The 9914-nt window shown below is 41.7% G+C and overlaps 1 protein-coding gene across 1 annotated transcript in view; it reads right to left on the reverse strand.

The window, feature by feature from the left end:
* FAM13C (family with sequence similarity 13 member C) overlaps nt 1-9914 on the reverse strand; it is a 105937-nt gene that overhangs the window by 4300 nt on the left and 91723 nt on the right. Inside the window, exons 8-9 of the mRNA XM_014525843.1 lie at nt 7840-7935; nt 773-969 (exon numbers count right to left, since the gene is read on the reverse strand). Of these exons, the coding sequence (XP_014381329.1) occupies nt 773-969; nt 7840-7935 (293 nt within the window). The remainder of the gene's footprint in view (nt 1-772; nt 970-7839; nt 7936-9914) is intronic.

Genomic DNA, 9914 nt, shown 5'->3' on the forward strand with positions numbered 1-9914 from the left:
GGCACAAGGGGTAGTGTCCCCAGGTACCAATTGGCTGGGCCCCAGAAGCTCCTGAGAGTGAGTAGCCCTGAGTTACTTGCCAAGGCAGCTTTTTGTACTGCTGGGGCCAGGACAGGGCAGCTTTTTATACTGCTGGGGACAGCACAGGTGCTGGCCCTGGGCTCTAGCTCTCCCTGGCTGCAAATCTGGGAGGAGCCAGGCAGAGTTATTTTGCCCCAAGTGGCACAATTTGCTCCATAACAAAGTGCATGCCTGAGCACGTGTGCTGAGGCAAAAAGCCCTGGCTCAAATCTGCACCGCTTCTATTTGAGCTGCTGCAAGCACACATGCTTGCATGTGTGGATGCACCCTATGACTGTAAGCATAAACTAACCTCAACCACTATTGAAATTTCTTTATCTTAAATTATCTTGCAGTTGCCCTCTAGGAATCTAAGTAGATACATTTCTGAAATAATTGATAAAAAGAGATAAGTCAACAAATCTTTTATCTGTCATACCTATTTATAATTATTTCCCTTACTTACTGATACTCCCCTGCCACTTTTTTCTGGACTTACGCCATTTTCTGTTTGAATTGCACACTGTACATGAAGCCACAGGTAAGTTCATCAAACAAGTATCCTGTATTTGTCTCCTCTCAAGCAAGCAAGTAACCAGTTCCTTGCATCTAGAGCTTCCAAGCTGCTCAGCTTGTCACAGTAAATATAGATCACGCTATACCTCCAGGATGTACAGAAAAGCTTTAAATGTAAGAAAATGGCAGCACTCACACTGTGGCCTCATGTAAGTTGGACAAAGACAGGGCTGTTTGCTGGAATGCCTTCTTTTCATCCAAGGGTGAAATAACTGCAGGCTCATTTTCCTCGTGTGAAAAACATAGATGCTCCTCAACAGGAAAGCAAGATGCTGATCTGGATGATAGTTCCCGGTTGCTTTGAGAATGATCTTCATCTGAATCTTCTTCCTCCTGCTTGTAATATATAATGTCATTATCAGATCAACTACCTGCACTATATCTTTGTAAATTAATGAGATGATTATTGTAATTAATTCAATTATCACCAGGTACATCTTTACTGAAATGAGTTGCAAGTATAAAAAATAAGGGCTAAAAATGTCTTGGAATTTTCTCACAAACTCTTGAAAGCATTATGTTATAAGGTGGCTTTCAACATGAATCTGATTTCTTTGGGTAGTTGTAACAATTAATTTATCAACACTGATTAGTCATTTGAGTAAAATTTTGCATCAGTACGTGTTTAAACAAAAAAGACATTGATCACAATCCTTCACCCTTCCTTCTCTTGCATGTAGTCTCACTGAGATCAACAATATTATGCACATGAATAGTGTGACATGACTATCCTTTGATAAATTCTCCATACAAGGAACCTGAACTATTTAGCACTAAAAACAGGCTTCATAAATTAAAGTTTTAGTATGCATAAAATCATTGTTTCAAACATATTTGTAGAGTTACAAATGTTAACAACCAAAACAGAATGTCAATGACACCAAAATACAAATACCTGCCCTCCACATGCACACGCACTTTTAGCTGTTGTTTGTAACTAAAAAAAAAAGTGTGAACAATTGCTCATTACAAATATATGCAAGGAAGCTTTACAAACATTCTGAAATAAAATATTTATTACAAAGTTAAATCCAGGATTTTCAACGTCATCTAAGAAGCTTATTGCCATGGCAATAAATCACCTGTTTTATGCTCATAAGAATACTCCTGCCTGAATTATTAAATACAGACACCAGGACTCAGGAATTAGTATTTTCTTTGAGGTGTGAGGAGTAATTTACAAAGGCCTAGTATCTGCTAACTTTGGTCATATGCAGTGATGTCTCACTCTGCGAAAAGTACCACTGAAATGCATGGAGAAAATGTGTACAAAAAATGCAACACAGTGTCAGTGAAGATGGAAGACTCTGGACCAGTTTTTCTATAACAATAATTTTAAATTTATTTTACACGTTGCTCTATGTGCAACAACTGGAAATTGCAACAATATGAAACAACTGGAAACAACAACACGCAAATGCTCAGTGCAACAATCGGAACCAGAAATGTGTAAAGGAAGAGAAAGGCAAGCTGGGGGTTTAGTTGACTATGATGATACATTAATACAATATTGATTAAATGTTAATGTGTCACAGTGTTTATGAATGTATTTTTAACAAAAAAACTATAAAGACTTAAGTCTAAGATGACACCTAATAATTAGATTCTATATATGGAAAATGTATAAATTTGTTATCATTTTCTGGGTACTGGATCTAATTATTGGAGGTTTGCCTTGAATTTGTCTCCTTCCCACTGCTACAGAAAAAAAAATTAATCTGAGGGATCAGGTAGCCCCTTTGCTCTCTGCACCCCCTGAATTTTTCCTCCCTGCATCCCCTTCTTCCTCTTCTTACTGTAAGACCCTGTTCTCCGTGAGCAAATTTGAAAACATTGTCCTCGAGAGATACTTGTCATTTACATGTAGTATCCAGAGACTTTGCTCATCCAAAATTGGTGTATTTTTACTTTTTTTAAACTGCCGCTAATTTTAGCACTGATACTCCATAAACACACTTTTAAGCAGCATGTTTGTATCTACTTATACAAACTATGCATGGTATTATTCCAAAGTGAAAAGGCTGTATACCATATCATTTACTATTTAATTCATTGGGCTAGGCCCCAGGGAAGTCAACAGCATTTCAAGCCATGCTGACCCCACAGCTGAACACTGCTCAGTATGTCTGTGAACCCCATATACAAAGGATCCATGTCCTAATTAGTCTTCCACTCACTACAGGAATTGGGTCACAAGTGCTAAGATAATCCAAAAATGTATATACGGATGAGACACAAGCAACCTGGTCCAGCTCTACTTCACAGAGGGCAGGGCCACACTAATATGCACCAGGCTGAGAGAGGGGGCAACCCAGGGATTCAGGGTGAAACATTTGATGATGTTTGCTAGAATTTAATTTAAAGCTGGTCAAGGAATAACTGGAAATGGCAAAGGAAGGTGCAGCTCAGCTGTGGAAGGAAGTAAAGTATTAAAAATGTATTTAGTGTAGTGGCTCACCATGACCTGAAAAAGAATCAATGCTGAGGAGAACTGCATGCAAAGGATAATCTCATATATCTTATTCAGATGGGCTGCATTAAATAAACTTTGTGGTAGGATTCCATCAGCATTTTCTTGGCCTCTTTTGCTAAGATCAAGCTGAAAGCCTGATCGATGTTTTAACTCAAGGTGTTTATGTCAGGGTGTAAGGAATGGAGAAAGGAAACCCAAAGCTTAAAATAACAGCAGTGGTGGCAAATAACCAGGAGGTGGAAGGTGAAATGAAGAGGTAGAGAAGCAGAAAAAGAAAGACGATGAAGAAGATGGGAGCAACAGTAGAAATAGTAATAATGAGAGAGGCAGCAGCAAAACAGGTGACAGGGAGTAGAACAAGGCCAGAGGGAAGATAGGCAGTGGAGAATAAGAAATAGAATAAGAACAGGATGAGGTACATCAGCTGAGAGGCAGAAAGCAGCAGAAGTATAATGGAATGCTGACCCATCTGGAGTAGCATGGTGGGAAGACATGGAAGTTGCACTGAGAGATGTTAGGGAGGATCACAGACTGCAGATAAAAATAATATCAACCAATGCAGACAGAAGTGGTGGATAACAAGGGATGCAGATGGGAGCAATCAAGACATGAGTACATAGATAAGGTACTGTCTGTGATATTGGAGGTGGAGATGGAACATCTCACCACTCTGATTCCTTTCCAAAACAGAAATACTTAGAGTTTACTTACTGGAACAGTTAAGAGTAGGAAAAATTTATAGCGGGAGACCTGAAAATGAGGGGGATGAGTCGGAATCAGAGCCAGAGAGTAGGCTCCTACCTTTAACTCCTTTGATCTCCAGCCCAGAATGGTGAGATAGAGGTGGAAAGTAGTGGGAAGGCCGGAAAATGGCAGCCTTTTTTAATACAAAGGCCGTCAGGAAGCTTGCAAAAGTGACAGACATGGGGGGAGGGAGAGGGATGGGGAAGAGTCCACCACAGTGAGCAGCAGCTCTGGTGCACCTTAAAGGACAGTTGTGCTCTTTTTAAAACAAGCACAATAGCACTGATTATAGCATCAGGGACAAATGAAAAAGCAGCTGGAGGCACACTACTATTCAAGAATTCAGAGGTGAGAGCAAAGCAGGTGGAAGACATTATCAGACTGCAGTTAATGATATTATCAGGCAGGTAAGTAGCATTAGATGTTTTCAATTTATATATACCACCAAAGCAGGAGGGGAGGAAGGCTCTGCTTAGAAAGCTAGCAGTTTACATGGTTAGAGGGAGCCTGTGGATAATAATGGAGAACTTTAATGGCATAATAGAAGTGGGTGACAGTACAGAGGAAGGGGGAGATGGAACTGTTCATCCAGATTATAATAGAAGAGTCACTAAGAGATGTGTAGGAAGGAGAGAAAATTTTCACTAGATCATACCCAAGTGGAAAGAAACAGTCAAGAATTAACTCTGCGTTTGTATCAAAAGAAATAGACATAAGAAAGAAACCGTAATTGTGGAATCTAGTGATCACCAGGTGCTGAAGACGGAACTGAGCCCCACAAAGAAAAGGGGGTGTGGAAGTTAGAGGTGGACTTTTGATGGAAAGTGTGCTAACACATATATTACTGGGTCTGCAGGGTACTGCCCGTTCCTCTGTTTCTCGCCTGCCATGACTTTCATCTTATTAAGGGAGGAAAGAGATGGAGTGTTAATAGGTACCTGCAGAGTAATGACGCTTGACCCGTCACGTGATTCCAGGTCCTTTATTCTCGTCTTTCTTTTACAGTGGCCCAGACCACAGGCAGCAGCCCGTCCCACTTGTCCCCTCAGTCACTCTCATGTTCTGGAGAGGATCACCAGCTTTGCAGTCCTAAAGGTAAGTACCAGCCGGTGTCCCGCGGTTCCAATTACCTCATTAGCAGCTCGCGTGAACAGCGTCTTTTATTCTTCACCAATTACTGCTAAGGAGCAGTCCCGGCTGTTCCCCCTATGTGGGTAATGGTAACTTGCAGTCTTGACCCAGTCCCTCTGGGTGCGAGCCACTCCTGCCTGTGGCTCAGCTTATTGTCTGCTAATTGCCTCGCTAGCTGTGGAAGCTCACCGCATCTCTCACTGCCTCCCCGCGGCTTGTGCTGGCTCGGCTCTAGGAGCTCCCTCACTGCCAGAGCCGGTGCTTCGGATCCGGGACTGTCTCCCCCTTTGCTCCGGGATCGTTGCCAGCTTCCCCTTTTGGGTCCCAACCAGGGACCACCTCTCTATTTTGGGATGCCTTGGCCCGTCACTGCCCAGACCTGCGCCTTCTTTCCCCTCCAACTCACCACGGCAGCTGGAGTTCCGTCACAGGCATCAGGCGTCTCTACTGATCTGGCAGCTGTATGGTCCCTTCTCCACATCTCTCCGAGTCTCAACTCCGCGTCTTTCTCCGGGGTCTTGGGAAACCCCTCTCTTCTCTCTTCCGGTGCCTGAAGGCATCTTTTCCAGGGCGTCGTCCTTCCTTTATTCCCAGAAGCCAGGTCCCATTGGCTTACCAGTGGTGTGGGGAATCTCTCCACCCCCCCCCCCCCCCCCGCCACACCTGGGCATCGTGACTGCCAGCTGCGGGGATTTTCCCCAAGTAACAGGGCTCCAGTCAGGGATCCTGTTACAGCATACATCAGAGTATTGAGAAGTGATAGGGGCTAAACTAAATAGATTGAGAAGCACCATAGTTGGAGTGGGGAACTGGAGGGACTTGGAGAAGTTGAGCCTTCAAATAAAAAAAAGTGCTAGGAATCCCAAAGGGCATTGAAGACAAATACAGCATGGGAAAAGATGACTGCACGGATATAGCAAATACTCTGGTTATGGGCTGGAAGGACACTGTCCTTTGCCAGAAACATGGCAGCTATGAAGGCTGTGCCACTGCCAATTATTCTATATTGAGGAATTGTATTCCTACCAACATGGGAGCAGATAGCAAAAGTGCAGAGGGAATCTGGAATGCCAAGGACAAAGGTCGGTTAGAGCTGAATTGTACAAAGCAAGAGGAACGGGTGGTCCCAGTCTTTTTTTGTCTGTGTGAAATATGTAAGTGTGGTGTGCAAGGGCAAGGGGAAAAAACACAGATCACCTTATTTTAAGCAGCTACAATGTTGAGGAAATTGGGAGTATATCAGACCTCTTTGAAGAGTCCATGTGTGTGGCAACTGCTGATTCATTATGTCAGAATGGAAGGGTTCATGCAGGAATAAAATAGGGAATAAAATAGACTGGAGGTCCTGAAGGATCATAAGAAGTTGACGAAAGTGGTAAAGAAGAGCTGGTGGGAAACTTTGCAGAAGGACAAGTGAAGAAGATATGGGGAGCAGTGATGCGTAAGCAACAAAAAAGGGGGAACACGTTGACCTAGTGTGGATGGTTGTAAGAAATATCTTGCTGGTGAGAGGTGAAGCATAAATGCAGCTTGATGAGTGCATCAAGGTGCCCAAGGAAGAGTTGCGGTAAACATATGGTGGGACATAGATTTTAGGAGTTTACATATACAATGGTGGTGCAGGAAAGGATCTGCCACTTTCTGAGTGTCACCAAAATAAACCTGTTGTTAGAACAAGACTGGTACTGTATCAACTCATATCAAAGGGACCAAATTAAATGTTACTAAGGACTTTATTAGCATGTGTTAAAACTAGTTTATGGAAAGTAAGAAACCTGGGTTTTTAAGGGTTTGGCTTTCTCTGGGGCTGCATACTACATTGATCAAGACAGAGAAGACATGGAGGAAAAAGGACTGGACACACTTATATCGTTGTTTCACTGAATGAACAGAGATGACTGATGGAAGGGGCAGGTAGTTACTGAGGTTTTTCATGGGGTTCTGTATGAAGAAAAAGAATTCTGTAAGGGTCTTTTGTGGAAAGCTGATGTATGTTGTTTAAGGCTTTAATATATATAGTTGTATTTTTTTGTATATTAGCTGTTTTTGCAATATGAAGTTTTGGTAAAAGAAAGGTGCTCAATATGTGAAGCTTGATAAGTCGAGAATGATATGTCTTTTTAATAAAATTTGTAAATAAGAAAAAAGATTCCCATTAGTATGTTTGCCCCATCTGGGCCGTGTGTTTTATAGTCATGCTCAGTGTTGGTTGCATTTGATGAACTTCATAGTTGGTTTCCATTACTGAGCAAATGCTGCTTTTGTCAGCAATTTGACAAGTAATTCATTTAATGCGGTTACCATGTATGCGAATATATATAAAAAAACTCCTTGTCTTGTATTTAAGAAAATGCAGTAATACAGAGAATGGTATATTCGCAGAAGAGATATATACCAAATATACTGAAGATGGAATTAGGCAAGGAGCCTCCTGCATTTGTAGGCAAATATTTATCCAATGATTCCACAAACTACTTAAAACCCTCACACACAACCACAAAACACAAAATCAGACACAATAATACCCTACAACATGCCTGCTTCTCTAAGAACAGGGAAGTAGCTGCTTAATAACAGGAAAGTAGCTGTTCTGTGTGTTGTATATTTATTGAGTTATAACGGTTAAAAGCTGAATGCCATCACAAACATTTAAACATTGATTCAGCAACTGATGCACTATACAATGGCCCTTATTTCCAGGTTAAATCATGTCGGTTTTTTTACTATTTGTTTGAAATATCAACTTCATGCTGTCAATATGCTCTTCATGAGCAATATAAGCATAAGGTCACAACACACCAAAATCAGTATCTATCGTAGTTTCTTTACCAAGCTATTACTTAGTTCTGACTTACGATAGTTGTAATCAAAGATGGTGTAACAAGAAGTTTCTTAATAATTCTGTATCTGTCATACAGAGGCTTCATAAGACTCTTCTGTTCTTTTGTTACCTAAAAAATAAACAATAAGAAAGTATATTTTTCTCAGAAACAAAAATGATGATCTACAATACTTGAGATACATTTATTTGTACCCTGAGTTCAGAAGTGAACTTGGCTTTGAGTGTATTCTTTTACTTTGTATCATTTGAGTACACCGGCATAATTCACGGATAGCGTGTACATTCTGAAAAAAGTGCAGTCCTATTAGGTAGTGAAAAATGTAGAGTTTCCTCGAGCCATTTATTCTGGAAAAACAGTGATGCTGTTACATTTCACATTCTGTGGGTGCCAATATAGGTATGAGTTTTCTGTGTTTTTTTATATTTAATGAATGCGAGTGTCGGGAACATTTTATTTAGAAAGAATACATTTTTAGTTAGGGTGCTGCTGGGTCCAATCCAACCAAAAGTGTCCTGTCCAAATCTTTGCAACAAGCCAACTAATGGCTTGAAAAGAAAAGACTGGCTAGCATTGAAGCTCAAAAGGTAGGATATGGGGGATGGAGCAACAACAAACTCTGTTCTTAATGTTAAATTGTCAGAAAGGAATCACCTGCAAATGAGTTCATCACCTTTCTGTACTTCACAATTCCCTACTGTCAAACTTTTCAGTCTCAAATCACTAATAACTGCACTGCCTGTGTATGTACACAAATGCAGATAAATGAAAAGACATTGACTGCCTGAAGCCATGGGCAAGATTTGTTTAGAAGTGGTATATTATCTGGGCATGTGAAGCAAGAAGGAGGTTGGAGGACTTCTGCTGGATGCCATGATCTGCATATTTAATTTCATCCAAGTACAGAGCATCTCAAACACATCCAGTACCATATCAACATTCCCCACTCCCAGATGGTCCACCTTAATACTAGAAGAATGATAATCCTTCTATGACCAATCTTCACTTTTAATTTTGTTGCAGCAGTCAGGCTTCTTGGTCGGAGCCATCTTAAGGACATAATGTATACTGGGGACCTCTACACTTTAAATCACAAGACCATTATCCCAGCAATTGCCTTTGAGAGCACATGCAGATGCCGTCACCATTTAGTGTGAGCACATATTTGAATTATGACTGTTCATGTGCTATTGCTTTGGTTGTCTCCATTTTGTGCCTTAATGTTTGTGTTCTCTCTGGGGCCACAAGTCCCACATGGCTTGTTTTACCATTAACTGGTATGTCTTGAAGCTTGGACCTGTGCCCTAAGTATTTGGGCCCTGTGGGCCTCTGCCTTAAAATAGCACTACTTCTAGACCAGGATGGAACTGTCAGCTATCGAGACATGACTCCTGTTTGAGACGGATACGTTTAGAACTTTTCATTTATTGAGTCGCTTTTTCAGGGAAGCTTGGAAGAACCTGCTGATATCAAGATATGTATGGTCTCTTTGAGCAGGTGCTGTCAGTAATATATACAGACCCCCAAAGTCAGTAGCTTAAACTCATTGTTTCCCAATGTACCACCATGAAGGCATTCTGGTTCACACAGATCAGCCCTTCACAGTCTTAGATAACTGAGGCACAGAAGTCACAGACTTTCTAAAAGTTCCCAAATCTTACTCTTTACAAGTGATACGCAGATCTGGGGAAAAAAACAGTGACGTATCTGACCTAATGTTCCTGCCTCGTGTTCTTTTCTAACTGTGAAATGCTTTTACCTTGGATCAGAACTTCCTAAGGTATTCAGCATTTTTCCTGTTCAATACATATGTTCTCAGAATCATCGACTCTCTTTCTTTCTTTCTTTCAAGATGGCCGCTGACAGGTGAAGCCCTTCTAAGCTCCTCCAGCTCAGGTGCTTTCAGCTTGTTGCCCTGCACTCCCTGTCCCCCTTTTCCTGTCCCCCCCCCAAAAAAACCCTTGCCTCTCCCCAACCTGTCCCTGGGGACCCCCTCCCTGCCCCTTCCCCCCCCTTTCTGAGCGTTTTTCCCCTGGGCTCTGGCCGGCTCGCTTGTCTCTGCCTCTCCCCCCCCCCCCACTCGGGTCCTC

This window comes from Alligator sinensis, unplaced genomic scaffold, assembly GCF_000455745.1.
Source record: "Alligator sinensis unplaced genomic scaffold, ASM45574v1 scaffold384_1, whole genome shotgun sequence".
Lineage (NCBI taxonomy): Eukaryota > Metazoa > Chordata > Crocodylia > Alligatoridae > Alligator > Alligator sinensis.